The 16,342-nt window shown below is 37.5% G+C and overlaps 1 protein-coding gene across 1 annotated transcript in view; it reads left to right on the top strand.

Annotated features, from left to right (window-relative positions):
- LAMA2 (laminin subunit alpha 2) overlaps positions 1 to 16,342 on the top strand; it is a gene marked incomplete at its 5' end in the record, with an annotated part of 457,095 nt that overhangs the window by 341,787 nt on the left and 98,966 nt on the right. Inside the window, one exon of the mRNA XM_012554936.2 lies at positions 9,171 to 9,273. Coding sequence (XP_012410390.1) covers positions 9,171 to 9,273 — 103 coding nt within the window. The remainder of the gene's footprint in view (positions 1 to 9,170; positions 9,274 to 16,342) is intronic.

Below are 16,342 nucleotides of genomic sequence, written 5' to 3'. Positions count from 1 at the left end.
TTATAGACTGTTGATTGAGTCTTCTTACACCTATGTTATCATAATAAAATCCTTTTTCATCAGAACGAACATTTCATATATATTTGTATATGTGTACACACAGGGCACCAGAGAACGTACTATTTATAAAAATACAACCTGTGAAAAGCAAGGAACAAAATATCTTGCAATTCTCGGAGTCTCATTTATATTTCACATATGCTGTAGACACAGCTCAGAAACTCAGATGTACTGCTTATGAATATGTATGAAGTATAATTAGCTTGGAAAATGCTGTTTCATCACCTGTATAGAGATTGCTAATGTGCTTCAGTGACTTACTAAGCAGTGTTGGAAAAGGGTCTCTCCAAATTTCAGTGAGTTGAGACATTGCTGATCATCCGTAACGTGTTAGTGTTTTCCATTCCGTTACCATATGATAGGCATGTCTTTTAAACCTGGATTGTTGGTAGACTTCTTATCACTGACAATGTATGCCATGAGCACTTTTCTTTCATATTTTTTTTTTTTCTATTTTAGACAGGAATGAGACCTGTCTGATTCTTCTACACCAGTGGAATCCAAATGTCTCATTTCTACTGCCCTTGCCCAAGGTCACAGCTGTCTTTTCTCTGGCCTCCACTATTACAGTAGCCCACTTATGGCTTTTTTCCTTCCACACTGCTGCCCAATTCATCTTCCTGGACTACAGTGCTGATAGTATTATTATCCTCTTCAGAAAATTTCAATGATTCCATGTTGCCTTGCCCAGTTTTCTTTTTCTCACATTCCAGAAATTGAGTCAAACTTACACAACAGCCTCACCTTACTACCATGCCCTTCACAAACTCTGTGGTCCTGACGAACTGAAATACTTGAGTTCACACATTAAACTTCTCTGCTTGCTTTCCTTTTCTTACCCTGTTACTACTGTATCTCCCACACCCCCATGACTGAGGATCCAGGAAGAAATAACTAGCTTCCTGAAAAGCAGTAAGCGTAAGATGCCTAAAAACAAAAAGCAAGCAATATTCAGAAATGCAAGAAGGTAAGACATTAGCAGCAAGGAAGTCTATCAACCACTCAGTTGTGTTGCTTAATGAAGGTGCAAGGATCCAATGGAAGATCAATAAGTTGATAAACATCCAGCTGAACTAATCAGAAAAAATCAGATAAGTCACAAATTACCAATATCAGGAATAGAAGAGGGCAAATTGCTATAGCTTCTACAGGTAGTAAAGAATAATAAGAGATATTATAAACAACTTAAAGCCAATAAGTCAACAAGTCAGAAGAAATTGACAAATTCTTTGAAAATCACAAATTAAAATTTATACCATTTACAATGCCATCAAAATTACTAAATACTTAGGAATAAATTTGACAAAAAAAAGTGCAAGACCCATACACTGAATGTTACAAAAGATTGCTGAGAGAAATTAAAGAACACCTAAATAAAATGAAGAGATATGCCCTGTTCATGGATCAGAAGACTCAGTATTCTTGAGATGTTCATTTTGCACAAACTTTTCTACAGATTCAAAGCAATCCCACTCAAAATCCTAGCAAAATCATTTATTTGTAGAAATTGACAAGTAGATTTGTAGATTTTAAAATTTATATGAAATTGAAAAGAAGAAAAATGTTGGAAGAGTTATACTTCCTGACTTCAGTACTTATTATAAAGCTACGGTAATCAAGATAGTGTGGTATTGACACCAATATAGGCAAATAGATTATTGGCTAGAATAAAGAATAGACTAAGGCATATAGGGTCAGCTGGTTTTTGACAAAGGTACAAAGGAAATTCAGTGAAGAAAGGATAGTCTATTCAACAAATGCTGCTGGAACAATTGGATACCCATGTGCAAACAAAAAACAAACTTTAGTCTGTATCTTGTACTACATACCAAAATTAACTCAAAATGGATCATAGACCTAAATGGAAAGTCTAAAATCTATAATACTCCTAGAAGAAAACATGGGAGAAAATCCTTATGATCTTGGGTAAGACAAAAATTCTTAGATATAACACCAAAAGTATGGTCCATAAAAGAAAAAAATTGATAAATTGACTTCATCAAAACTGAGAACTTCTGCTTTTCAGAAAACATTGTTAAGGAAATGAAAATAAAAGCCACAAAATGAAATAATATATTTGCAAATTGCATATCTGATAAGGAACTTGTATCCAGATTATGTATCAAGGTCTTTCTAAACTCAAAAGCAAGAAAACAAATAAATCAATAAAAAATTGAACAAATTTTTAAACAGACTCTTCTCCAAAGTAGATGTCAAATAAGCATATGAAAAGATGGTCAGCATTATTAGTCATTAGGAAAATGCAAGTTAAAATCAAAACGATGTACCAACCAAACCAAACCCACTGCCATCCAGTCGATTCCAACTCACAGAAACTCTATAGGACAGAGTAGAATTGTCCCATAGGATTTCCAGTGCTGTAGATCTTTATGGAAGCAAACTGCCTCATCTTTCTCCAGAGGAGTGGCTGGAGGTTTTGAACCACCGACCTTTTGGTTAGCAGCCCAGCAATTTAACCACTGCACCACCAAGGATCCTTAAAATGAAGTATACACATATCAAAAAATCTAAAATTGAATAAGACTGAGTATACCAAGTATTGGTAAGATGTGGGGCAAATGAAACTCTCATGCACTGTTTGTGAGAATTCCCTGGTGGTGAAGTGGTTAAGAGCTTGGCTGCTAACCCAAAGGTTGGCAGTTTGAATCCACCAGTCACTCCTTGGAAACCCTATGGGGCAGTTCTACTCTGTCCCATGGGGTCACTATGAGTCTGAATCAACTCGACAGCAATGGATTTTTTTTTTTAACAACAATTTTTTTAAAACAAGTTGGCAGTTTCTTAAAAAATTAAATGTATACCTACCATACGATCCAGCCATTGTACTTCTAGGTATTCACCCAAGAGAAATTAAAGCATATGTCTATACAAAGATTTGTACAAAAATGTTTCTAGCAGCTTTATTTATAATAGCCAAAGCTGGAAACAACCCAAATGTCCATTAATAAATAAACTGGAGTATTTCCATACAATGAACTACTCCTCAGTGATAAAACAGGAATGAAATATCAATGCACATACAACATTGATAAGTATCAAAATAATTATTCTGAATGAAAAAAGCCAGATAAAAAAGAGTACATACTGAATGATTTATATAAACTTCTAGAAAATGCAAACTAATCTATAGTGATGGAGAGTAGATCAGTATTTACCTGGAGATGGAGAGAAGACAAGGAGAGGTGGAAGCGAGGGATTAAGAAGAAGTGATGGATATGTTCACTATCTTGATTATGGTGATAGTTTCATGGTTGTATAGATATTGTCTTAGTTACCTAGTGCTGCTGTAACAAAAATGCCACAGTGGGTGACTTTTAAGAACTGAATTTATTGTTTTACAGATTGGGAGGCTAGAAGTCCAAATTCAGGGCCAGGCTCTCTTTGTGTTGGTGATATGGGAAGGTCCTTCCTGGTCTCATTCAGTTTCCGTAGCCCTAGGAATTGCCTGGCTTGTAGATAAGATCCTCAAGTGGTGGAGTCTCCCCCAGCCCCTCTGTGTGTGTGTCTCTCCCTGTCTATTTTCTCTTTTTATAAGACACCATTCAGAAGGGATTAGGTTTAGGACCCACATTCTCCAGTATGATATCTTAGCATAACAAAAGAAAAACCACTATTACCAAACAAAGTCACATTCACAGATATAGGGGTATGACTTCAATATATCTTTTTGGAGGACACACTTCAATCCATAACATATGTGAAAACTTATTAAATTGTAAATTTTGAAAGTATGCACTTTACTGCATGCCAATTATACCCCAATAAAGCTGTTGAAAAGTATAAAAAAGTTTTAAAAAATTGAATATTGTTTTTTGCTGTTCATAGGTCCTCAACAATTTCCACATCTCAGGCCTCTTTCCTTGTTGTTTGGCCCTTCTCACTCTTTTCTGTCCTCTTCCATGCAGTAAGTCAGTTCTCTCTTCTTAACCACTGTGCTTCACTTTGCATATCCAAGGTTAGCTTTAAAAATATGATTTTTAAGTACTTACCAGCTTATGTTCTTATAGAAAGGCATGCACACCCCAAGATGGTAGTGAAAACTGTTTTTTGTTTTTTTGTTGTCTAGTTTCATCTACTATTATGAATGTCCCATGTTTTCTTGATGACTCAGGATCATCATTATCAACATTATTTATTTTATTACCATAAAGCTGGTATCTCCTGAGGCCTACAAAACCGTTTTACTCCTACTTAAATTGACTTGCCCTTCAGAGCTTTAAAAATTCTTCTCTCTGCTTTTTAGAGTTTTCTTTCGTCATTGTCAGACAGATTGTCAGCTGTCATTTCTGCTATTTTCATGTGCCTGCTTAAAGAATCTTCACCCTTCTTTCTTTATGATTTCCTGTCTATAATCTGTTTTGATTCAGAAAACCTCTAACCAAGGAAGTAAGAACAATGTATAAATTTGCAACATATATAGAACCTGAAGGTGTACCTGAGGCATACTTTTTTTGAGTAAAGTGCATTGACTATGTACTATTTATTTTTACACTATTTTTTTTCAAGATAAATGATACCTCTGTGATGTTACTATATTTAAGACTCTAGGGAAACTGTAAGACTAAGAATTCCTATGTTCTCAGTTGAAGGCACTGCCAATTTTCCAGAGAATAATTTGCCAAGGTTGTCAGAACAGCTCCTTTTGCAAGTACTGGGTATTGATACATAATGTCCCTTTTTATTCAACTGTACATATTGCCAATATGTCCTTTAGCAGATCTGACTATTATGTAATCATCTGTTCTCTGGACACTGGATTATTTAAATGAAAGCTATTGATATAATACCTTAAAATAAATTTGGCCACAACAGTAGCAAGTTCTATAATTTTTCCTAGTTTCTGACTGACGAAAAAAAAGATGCTACTAAGACACGTAATGAAAACAAAAATCCTTACAACTGGACCAATAAGTAATATCATGATAAACGGAGAAAAGATTGAAGTTGTCAAGGATTTCATTTTACTTGAGTACACAATCAACACCCATGGAAGCAGCAGTCAAGAAATCAAAAGATGCATTGCATTGGGCAAATCTGATGCAAAAGATCTCTTTAAAGTGTTGAAAAGCAAAGATGTCACCTTGAAGACTAAGGTGCACCTGATCCAAGCCATGGTGCTTTCAATCACCTCGTATTCATGCGAAAGCTGGACAATGAATAAGGAAGACCGAAGAAGAATTGACACCTTTGAGTTATGGTGTTGGCGAAGAATACTGAATATACCATGGACTGCCAAGAGAACAAACAAATCTGTCTTGGAAGAAGTACAACCACAATGCTCCGTAGAAGAAAGGATGGCGAGACTACGTCTCACATACTTTGGACATGTTATCAGGAGGGATCAGTCCCTGGAGAAGGACTTAATGCTTGGTAAAGTAGAGGGTCAGCAAAAAGAAGAAGACCTTCAATGAGATGGATTGACACAGTGGCTGCGTGAATGAGCTCAAGCATAGCAACAATTGTGGGGATGGCGCAGGACCAGGCAGTGTTTTGTTCTGTTATACATAGGGTCACTATGAATTGGAACAGACTCAATGGCACCTAACAACAAAAACAACAAGGTACATTTATAATTAAATGTGCAAAGACCTGTAGTTAGAAAACCAAAAGGGAAGAATATGCTGGTCATTTTTCAAGCTAAAAGAACTGAAGAAAAAATTCAAGCTTTGAGTTGCAATTTTGAAGGATTCTGTGGGTAAAGAACTGAATGACCCAGGAAGCATCAAAAGAAGATGGAAGGAATATGCAGTCACTATACAAAAAAGAACCAGTCAACGTTCAGTCAATTGAGCAGGTAGCGTATGATCAAGAACCGATGATACTGAGGGAAGAAGTCCTAGCTGCACTGAAGGCATTAGCGACAAACAAGGCTCCAGGAATTGACAGAATACCAACTGAGATGTTTCAACAAATGAATGCAATACTGAAAACGCTTACTAGTCTACACCAAAAAATTTGGAAGATAGCCACCTGGCCAACCAACTGGAAGAAATCCATATACGTGGCCATTTCAGAAAAAGATGATTCAATGGAATATGGAAATTATTGTATAATGTCATTAATATCACACTCAAGTAAAATTATGCTGAAAATAATTCAAACACAGTTGCAGCAGTACATCGACAGGGAACTGCCAGAAATTCAAGCAGGATTCAGAAGAGGACGTGGAAAGAGGGAAATCATTGCTGATGTCATATACTTTTATTGACTGTGCAAAGGCATTCGACTATGTGGATCATAATAAATTATGGATAATATTGCAAAGAATGTGAATTCTAGAACACTTCATTGTGCTCATGTGGAACCTGTACATAGACCAAGAGGCAGTTGTTTGAACAGAACAAAAGGATACTGCATGGTTTAAAATCAGGAAAGATGTGTGTCAGGGTTGTATCCTTTCACATACTTATTCAATCTGTATGCTGAGTAAATAATCTGTGAAGCTGGACTACATGAAGAGAAATGCAGCATCAGGATTGGTGGAAGACTCATTAATATGCAGATGACACAACCTTGCTTGCTGAAAGTGAAGAGGAGTTGAAGCACTTACTGATGAAGATCAGAGACTACAGACTTTAGTATGGATTATACCTCAACATAAAGAAAATAAAAATCCTCACAACTGGGCCAATAAGCAACATCATGATAAATGGAAAAAAATATTGAAATTATCAAGGATTTCATTTTACTTAGATCCATAATTAATGCCCATGGAAGCAGTAGTCAAGAAATCAAATGACACATTGCATTAGGCAAATTTGCTGCAAAAGACCTCTTTAAAGTGTTAAAAAGCAAAGATGTCACTCTGAGGACTAATGTGTGCCTGACCCAAGCCATGGTATTTTCAGTTGCCTCATATGCATACGAAAGCTGGGCAATGAATAAGGAAGACTGAAGAAGAATTGATGCCTTTGGATTATGGTGTTGGTGAAGAATACTAAATATATCATGGACTGCCAGAAGAATGAACAAATCTGTCTTGGAAGAAGAGACAGAATGCTCTTTAGAAGCGAGGACGGCAAGACTTTGTCTCACCTTCTTAGGACATGTTATCAGGAGGGATCAGTCCCTGGAGAAAGACATCATGCTTGGTAAAATAGAGCGTCAGTGTCTTAGTTACCTAGTGCTGCTATGACAGAAATACCACAAGTGAATGACTTTAACGAAGAGAAATTTATTTTCTCACAGTCTAGTAGTCTAGAAGTCCAGATGCAGAGCATCAGCTCCAGGGGAAGGCTTTCTCTCTTTTTCGGCTCTGGAGGAAGGTCCTCGTTGTCATCAATCTTCCCCTGGACTAGGACCTTCTCTGCGCAGGAACCTCCGGTCCAAAGGACGCACTCTGCTCCGGGCACTGCTTTCTTGGTAGTTTGAGGTACCCCCCTCTCTGCTCATTTCCCCTTCCTTTTATCTCTTGTAAGATAAAAGGTGGTGCAGGCCACACACTAGGGAAACTCCTTTACATTGGATCAGGGATGTGACCTGAGCAGAGGTGTTACATTCCACCCTAATCCTCTTCAACATAGTCCAGTCTTGCCTCATTAACCGCAGGCAGAAATTAGGATTTACAACATATAGGAAAATTATATCAAACACAAAATGGAGGACAACTACACAATACTGGGAATCATGGCCTAACTAAGTTGACAGATATTTTAGGGGGACACAATTCAATCCATGACAGTCAGCAAAAGAGGAAAATTCTCAATGAGATGGATTGACACAGTGGCTGCAACAATGGGCTCAAACGTAGCAATGCTTGTGAGGATGGTATGAGACCTGGCAGTGTTTAGTTTTGTTGTACATAGGGTTGCTATGAGTTGGAACTGGCTTGATAGCACCTAACAACGGCAATAACAAGGCACTGCAGATGTACTTTAAGAGTGTTACATCTGGGATAACCTGAGTTCAGATTTATAACCTCAACAGTAAGTAGTTAGCATTTCTGGCCTTTCTTGCAACCTGAAATACTTTTCCAATTTAAAATTTACACATAAGTTCCTATTTGATTTATACCTTAATATAAATGCATAATACAATGAGTTGCCAAGGAGCAAACTGTATTAAAATGGATAATAAGACACTGAAGCTAAACAATCCATTTCCCACATTATTCCATTTTCTTTGTGTCACCTCTTTTCATGTAAGCTTCAACAAATACATCTTAGCTAGGAGATAATCGTTTTGTCTTAGTAATTAGAGATGCAATTAAAAAGGAGCAGTGTCCTTTCCCATTTCAATACCTAGGATATAGAATACACAGGAAATCCACCCTTCCCCCACTCAGTTTCAACTTCCTCTACTTCACTCCACAACACCGCTGAAATGTCTTTAGGCATAAAGTCGGAAGACATTTTTAGTTAATTTGCTTGGCTGCTCTGCAGCACTTGATAAATTATAATACTGATCAATTATCATGTTTGGTAAGATAGACCAAAAAGCCATTGCCATGGAGTCGATTCCAACTCATAGCAACCCTATACAACAGAGTCGAACTGCCCCGTAGGGTTTCCAAGAAACAGCTGATGGATTCTAACTGCTGACCTTTTGGTTAGCAGCCAAGCTTTTAACCACTCAACCACCAGGGCTCCTTGGTAAGGTAGAGGCTCAGCAAAATTGAAGGAAAACCTCAATGAGATGGACTGACACAATAGTAAAAGCAATGCTCTCAAACATATCAAATATGATGAAGATAGTGCAGGTGCAGCCTTACATAAGGGCGCCATGAGTCGGAGTCAATGGCAACTAACAACAACCTCCTTGCAATGCAGCCAGCCATCATGTATCGAGCCAGTTCAGGATGCCTTGACTTCTATGACATGCTCTCCTGGTTTTTCTTTTACTTCCTGGAACCTCAGTTACCTTGCCAGCCCCATTCCTCTGCCCACCTCTTAAACATTGATGTTCCTAAAGGTTCTTTTCCAGGCCCTTTTCTCCCAATAAACAGTCTCCCTAACTTTAATTATCCACTGTGTGCTGAAATTTTACAAACGTAAATCTGGAGTCCAGAACTCTTTCCTACTCAATAATTGACATCTCTACTCAATAATTCTATGTTGTTAGATGTGTGACACTTCTTTTTCTGTCCACAGGCAACAGGTCCTCAGGGCTTATTGAAAGAAGGTGCCAAAGCCTCTCTTCAGAAAAGCTTCAGGATTCTTAATGAAGCCAAGAAGTTAGCAAATAATGTAAAAGGTTAGTGTGGCATCTGTTTATTACTATTTTCAGGTTAAATGTAGTTGTTGGTAGGAGATTTTCTCATGCTATTGAAGGAATGCAATTGTTTCAGCATGATTTTTTATGATTATTTTATTGTCTGGATTTAACACAAGTGATAAATTTTCTCGATAGTTTTATAGTATTTTATCTTCATATCTAATTTTGCATTAGGTAATATTTAATCTTTTTTTATTGTACTTCAGGTGAAGGCTTACAGAACAAATAGTTTCTCATGAAATAGTAGTACACATATTGTTTTATGACATTGGTTAACAACCCCACAACATGTCAACCCTCTAACTTCTCAACCTTTTTTGGTGAAAATACACATAGCCAAAGATACACCATTTCAAAAATTTCTACATGCACAGTTCAGTGACATTGACTACACTCTTCCAGTTGTGCTGCTATTCTCACTTAAGATGAAGGCTTACAGAACAAAATAGTTTCTCATTTAACAGTTACTACACATGTTGCCCTATGATAATGGTTAACAATCTCACAACACATCAACAATATCCTTACTCAACCTTGTGTTCCCTATCACCAGCTTCCTTGTCCCCTTCTGCCTTCTGGCCCTTGTCACTGGACTACTGTACCTCATTAGTCCCATTTGGTTTTACGGGGCTGTCCACTCCCAGGCTGTAACTTCACCACTGAGCTAAAAGGGTGTCTGGGGGCCATACTCTTGGGGTTTCTCCAGTCTCCTTTAAGCCAGTAAATCCGGTCTATTTTTTTGTGTGTGAGTTAGAATTATGTTCTATATCCTTCTCCAGCTCTGTCCAGAACCCTCTGTTGTGATCCTGGTCAGAGCAGTCAGTGGTGGTAGCCAGGCACCATCTAGCTGTACTGAACTCAGTCCGGTGGAAGCCTTGGTAGCTGTGGACACTTAGTCCTTCGGACTAATCTTTTTCTTGTATCCTGTTCTCTTCATTCTCCCTTGCTCCCGAAGGGGTGAGACCAGTGGAGTATCTTAGATGGCTGCTCACAGGCTTTTAAGACCCCAGACGCTACTCACCAAGGTAGAATGTAGAACATTGTCTTTTTAAACTGTGTTATGCCAGTTGAGCTAGATGTTCCCTGAGACCATGGTCTCCACAGCCCTCTGCCCAGCAATTCAGTCCCTCAGGGAGTTTGGATGTGTCTATGGGGCTTCCAAGACCTTTCTCTGTATATTTAATCATTTTTAAACCTAACTTCTTTAACATCAGTTCACCTATATTTAAAGTATAGTAATTTTTAAAATAAACTATAAGTGTTTATGAACACCAAAACTTGCTTTGTTTTCGCTTCAGAAGTGAAAAGTCAACAAGAAATGAGTCAGGCAGATGTAGTATAAATGTCTTTGTGAAACTTTCGATTTTGTTAGTGGAACACATTTCCTGAAAAGTTTTCAAAGTTTTTTAAATACATACATTTCTTTAATGTATTTTATTCCCAATTCAAGGATCAAAGTGCATAAACTATCTACCCTGATATTTTATGGATTTTGTGTGAAGAATATATTATTAAACATGGTTGTTTTATAAATTTGTACTTTGCAGATTTATACATTTGAATATCTAGAACTGCCTCGTTTCTCTCTCCAGTTTCATCCCTTACCATTTTCTGGTATGCCCCAATCTCCCTATCCTTACCTAATTTTCATGAGCCCTCCAAAACATCCTACCATTGCAAACCACTTTGTTTTCATGATGTTATTCCTTTTCCTTGGAATGCCTCATTTCCCATCCTCCTTCATCTAACTCCCTTCTACTAGACTATAATATTTAGTCCAAATGTAATCTTCTCCAGGAAATTTAACACCCCATCCAATTTGCATGCCCCCCACTCTGTGTATAAGAGCCTTTGATGGTGCACTGGTTAAGCACTCGGCTGCTAACCTAAAGGTCAGCCGTTTAAACCCACCAGCTGTTCTGTGGGAGAAAGATATGGCAGTCTGCTTCCATAAAGATTTACAGCCTGGGAAACCTTATGGAGCAGTTGTATTCTGTCCTATCCAGTTGTTATGAGTTGGGATCGGCTCCATGGAAACCGGTTTGGTTTGGTATTCTGTGAATACCTTTCTCACAGACTTGCCAAACCACTGTAATCATGGATTTATTTTTCTATCTTCCTGAGGACAGAGATAGAGTTTTTTGACTTTGTATTTCTAGTGCATATCATCGTGACTAACTCAAATTATGAAATAATTATAACTTTTTTTCCTTTTTACATAAAGCAATGTTGTTGGTCTTTACTTATCTTGAGAAGATAGTTTATAATCAATTTTATTTGGCATACTTTAAACTAATAGTCTTTGGTCTCCAGTAAAGGTGGATATGAAATTATAAGATCTGTCTCCATTATAGATGGCACTTTGATAGTAAAATGCTTTGGACTGTGTATTACAGATGAAATAAGACTATCTACAAATTCTGTGCAAGAGGTAGTTCTAACTGCAACCTAAAGAGCGACTCAGAAAAGCCAAAACCTGGTTTCCTATTGGATAAGTGGAGTAGATCTGTGATCACTCCTTCCTATCCAAGGAGCCCTGGTGGTGCAATGGTTGAGCACTCAACTGCTAACCGGAAGATTGGCTGTTCAGACCCACCTAGCAGCTCCACGGGAGAAAGACCTGGTGATTTGCCTCCATAAAGATTGCTGTTGTTGTTGTGTGCCATCCAGTCGATTCTGCCTTATAGCGACCCTGTATGACAGAGTAGAACTGCCCCATAGGATTTCCTAGGCTGTAACCTTTATGAAAGCAGACTGCCATATCTTTCTCCCCCAGGGCAGCTGGTGGGTTCCAGAACCTCCAACAGTTCGGTTTGGAGCTGAGCACTTAATCACTGCACCGCCAGGGCTCCTAAAGTTTACAGCCTAGGAAACCCTTTAGGGATGTTCTTCTGTGTCACATGGAGTCACTGTGAGTTGAAATTGACTTGATAGCACTCAACAACAACCTTCCTATCCATAATACCTTTGCCCAAGGTTGAGAACAAGGTGAGTTAGGTAAATGAAATGAGTCATTCAGGTTCAGGGATGAATCCCGTCTTTATTTAAAATTTTGGTATCTTTTTTTCATCATGAATTTTTTGCATTAATTTTTATTTTTTAAAATAATTCTTTAAGACATTTTTATCTTGACTACTGAGTTTTTTGGTGCCTCTTTCAATTTCATACCTGAGGTGAGTAACTCACTCACCTCACCCTATTCCCATCCCTTTCCTTGCCTCTATTTCCTCCCATAAACACTGGTATTATAAAAGTAAAGAATTCCATTTTTAGAGATTTTTTTCCAAGGGAAAAAACTAATTTTTCTAAGGGAAAGATAAATCTAATGACAGCCATGGTAGAAAGGGTTAGGAAACAGAAATTTTCATTAGTTTAAATGTCTTTTTTTATACTTCAGGTAGTACATTATTTAAAGTAATGAAAACCCACAAAGTCCTCAAGTAATAATTCCTCCAGAAAACCAAGCCAAGGCTGTGATGGAGATGGGAATGTTTTCTTGCTACATTATGACATTTCCCTGATTTGTGGCCAATTACACAAGTTATAAAATGGCTGTTAATCAGGAAAATGCCATATATTACCACCAGGAACTGCTGAAATAGGCCCTACAGAGCAAAACTCTTGACAGCAGCTATTAAAATAGAGATTTAGTCATTTTTCTCTATATGGTGCCTGGAGTTAGAAGGAATAAAAATGGTGAGGCCAGTGTACCCTCCGTATTAGTAATTCTTTACTTGGTTCAGTTCAGTCCAATTTGGTTAGGTAGTTCATGAGCTTTAGCCATGAATGACTTAGTGCTGCTCCTTGCCATTTTTATGCTGTCCTTGCCTTGAGGGAGCCTGCACTTGCCAGGAGCAATTTGTCTTGCTTTTTAATTTTTGAAATACATTTGTTAAAGGTAAATTTGCCCTTGTGCGAGTCTGAGATTTGAAGCTAGTCTACATTACACTGATTGACTGTCTGTGGAGACAAAAATCATTTTGTTGATGGATATGAGGCTTGGTACGAATTGATGATCAGAAGAGTTAGAAGATGAATGAATACCACTAGATGAATTAATACTGCTTTGTAGACGGATAAGAAATTTTGTCAATACTATAGGAGCCAGTTGAAGTTCTCATGAAATGTGTGTAGGGCAAGGGATGGAGTACAGGATAGAATATTAGAAGTCTGATAATACTAAGGTTTTAAAATTAGACACCCTATCTTATATAGAGTAACTTTCTTTTGACTTAATTTACTCCTAATTTTTGTCTTTGCCAAAAATAAGTGAAATTATTTAATTACTTAGGAAGAAATGAATAACGTTTCTGTAAAATGGATGATACTCACATGAAACAAAAAAATCAGTTCCCAAGTTCAGAGATATTAAATGAGTATATTGCATGACACATAGTGATGCTCAACACACAGAACAGTACCAAACATTATTCCACTCATTAATTGTTGTCAAACCAATCAACACTTCCCTTCTATACTGTGGTTCTCTAAACACTCGGTCATTTAGTCCAGAAAGATGTGTCAAAAAGGATCTGTGATCATGCATGCAATATACTTGCAATTACTAATCTGTTGAGATTCTATGTTATTATTTTATAGTACAAAAAGAGAATAAACAGAAATACTATAGTGCTGTTAAACAAAAGTATGATACAAGTGTTAAATTTTGACTAAAGCATTATTTTGTTATTAAAGATATACCTTTTGAAATCTCATGCTGTCAGTTATCTGAATCAGCCTATCCATAGATAGCTCTGTGAAAGACAAACAAAATCTGCTCCATTGACAAATAATAATGGACTAAATTGATGAAATCAAGCCAGAGATTCCTGACCTATCATAATCTTGAGAACAAAGCAATATTTTTCCTGTGATGAAATTGCTAATTCCTCCCATAGAGTTTTTGTTCTCCCTTTGGAGTGTGAACAGAAAAAGTCAAAGCAGTAAAACCAAGATGGAATGAGTTTAGGAGGAAAAATGAAAAGCGACAACATAGTGGTAAATATGGAGAAGCAGGGGCTGTTGAGAAGATCTTCTGTGACTATGTTTGTCATATCTAACCATACCATGTGAGTTGAGCACAAAACACAAACCTTGCAGAAATTTCCTTTGTATTGTCTTAGCAGAACACAAAGGCCTGTACAATGAAAGAATAGTGATGCAGCTAAAAAGTCATCTGTTTTGTTTGTGCTCATAATCAGAATTTAAGAGTAATATTTATGCAAGTAAGTGCATGTATACTAGAGATAAATATAAATGCCTTCAAGAACCTGAGAGATAAGGTCGTGGGGACTGTGTTAAACCAGAGAGCACTTTTCTGAAAGGTATTACAATTGATTTCTTTTAAAAATACTTTGCTGACTGTCTTAGGCTGGGTTCTCTAGAGAAACAAAACCAATGAAGCATATAAATATATAGAGAGAGATTTATATCAAGGAAATGGCTCATGTGATTGTAGAGGCTTTGGACTGTGGATCAGGATAAAGGCTTCTCCTAATTCACGTAGCCACAGGGGCTGGCAAACCCAAGATTGGCAGGTCGGAGAGCAGGACTCTTGCTCACAGACTGTGAAGATCGATGAATCCCAGGATTGGCAGATAACCTCCTAGCTCAAGTCAAAAGAACCAGAGGTCAGATGAACAAGAGGCAGCTGCAGGATCCAGAGCGAGCAAAAGTCAGAACATCCACTTATATTCAGATGCAGGCCACACACCCAAGGAAACTCCCTTTCAACTGATTGGTGACTCACAGCAGATCCCATCATGGGGGTGATCACATATAAACACTGAGAATCATGGCCCAGCCAAGGTGACACACAGTCTTAACCATCACACTGACCAAAATAAGCAAGCCTTCAGGTCTACAATCCAGATTTTAATCTTACCCAAGAGAGACGGAAGATGAGTTTCAATATCTAGTCATTTTGGTTCCTCATTCCACTGGCTGCAAACGTGACTGCCCTCTATCCTAATAACCTAAGTCTTTGAAGAATCTGCCACCAGACATGTGCCCCTTCCTTCCTTTCTGGGGTTTCTACTACAACCTCTAGTGGGAGGAAGAGGATATTTGAGATGTAGCTAACAGTCATTGAGGGTTTGTCAAGCACTGAGCCCATCCCAGACAAAATCAGATTTGACATCTGAGATCAGGACAGGCTTTCTCAGTAACATGCCTCCCTGTAAAGCATGGGTCTGATTTAAGTGATACCAGGAGTTACCATGAACAACAACTTTAGTATACATACTATGAAAAATAAGTTATAAGATATAGGACACATCCCAAATGGTGATAGCAACTGGGGAAAGGGAAGCCGAGGAATAACATCAGGAAAGAAAGCTAGATTGGTACAGAAGGTTAAAGAAATGATGCTGTCCCTAGTCATTGTCACTAAAGTCAGTGATTGCCTACTTAATGCAGAAAATTTGAGGGATTAAAAACAATGGAGGGAGGGAGAAAGACTGGGTGTGGGAACTTTATCAAATCAACTGGCAGGAAGCTAGGGACAGGGATACTGTTCTAGATCTTGCCTAGCTGTCTTCCTTGTGCAGCTGCCCATCCTTCCTCCACAGATCCTAGGATCCTGCTCTGGATAGCCGGTTCAATTTCAGGGTCTGATTCTTTAAGAATCTCAATATTAAGAAGACAAAGGACTATCCAAGTGGATGAGAAATTATAAAAAAGCAACTTGAGTGAAATTGTACTTCTTATATCAAAATATCCCAAGATGAAAATATAATAAAATTAATGAATGTTTAATACTACAAATTAATAAAGTTAATCACCTCTAGTATGTAAAACAAAATCATTAAGTGAAAGAAACACTATTTGAATAAACTACTGTTAAATTTTTTTTTATTTTACTTGTATCATAAAAGTGCTAAGAATTATACCCAATAATATAATATGGTCATCCATAACGGACACAGGTGGATAGATTATTTTGTTCATCCCGATTTCTTTTTTGGTGTTATTCTTATTGTTTGTTTTGCAGAATACTTTACCATTTCACAACTTTGTTATTTTTATCTCCTCTCTATATATCACGCTC

The sequence above is a fragment of the Trichechus manatus genome, unplaced genomic scaffold, assembly GCF_000243295.1.
Source record: "Trichechus manatus latirostris isolate Lorelei unplaced genomic scaffold, TriManLat1.0 scaffold00002, whole genome shotgun sequence".
Classification (NCBI taxonomy): Eukaryota; Metazoa; Chordata; class Mammalia; order Sirenia; family Trichechidae; genus Trichechus; species Trichechus manatus.
Note: the sequence above shows the minus strand (reverse complement) of the source record. Positions and strands in the feature narration are given on the sequence as shown.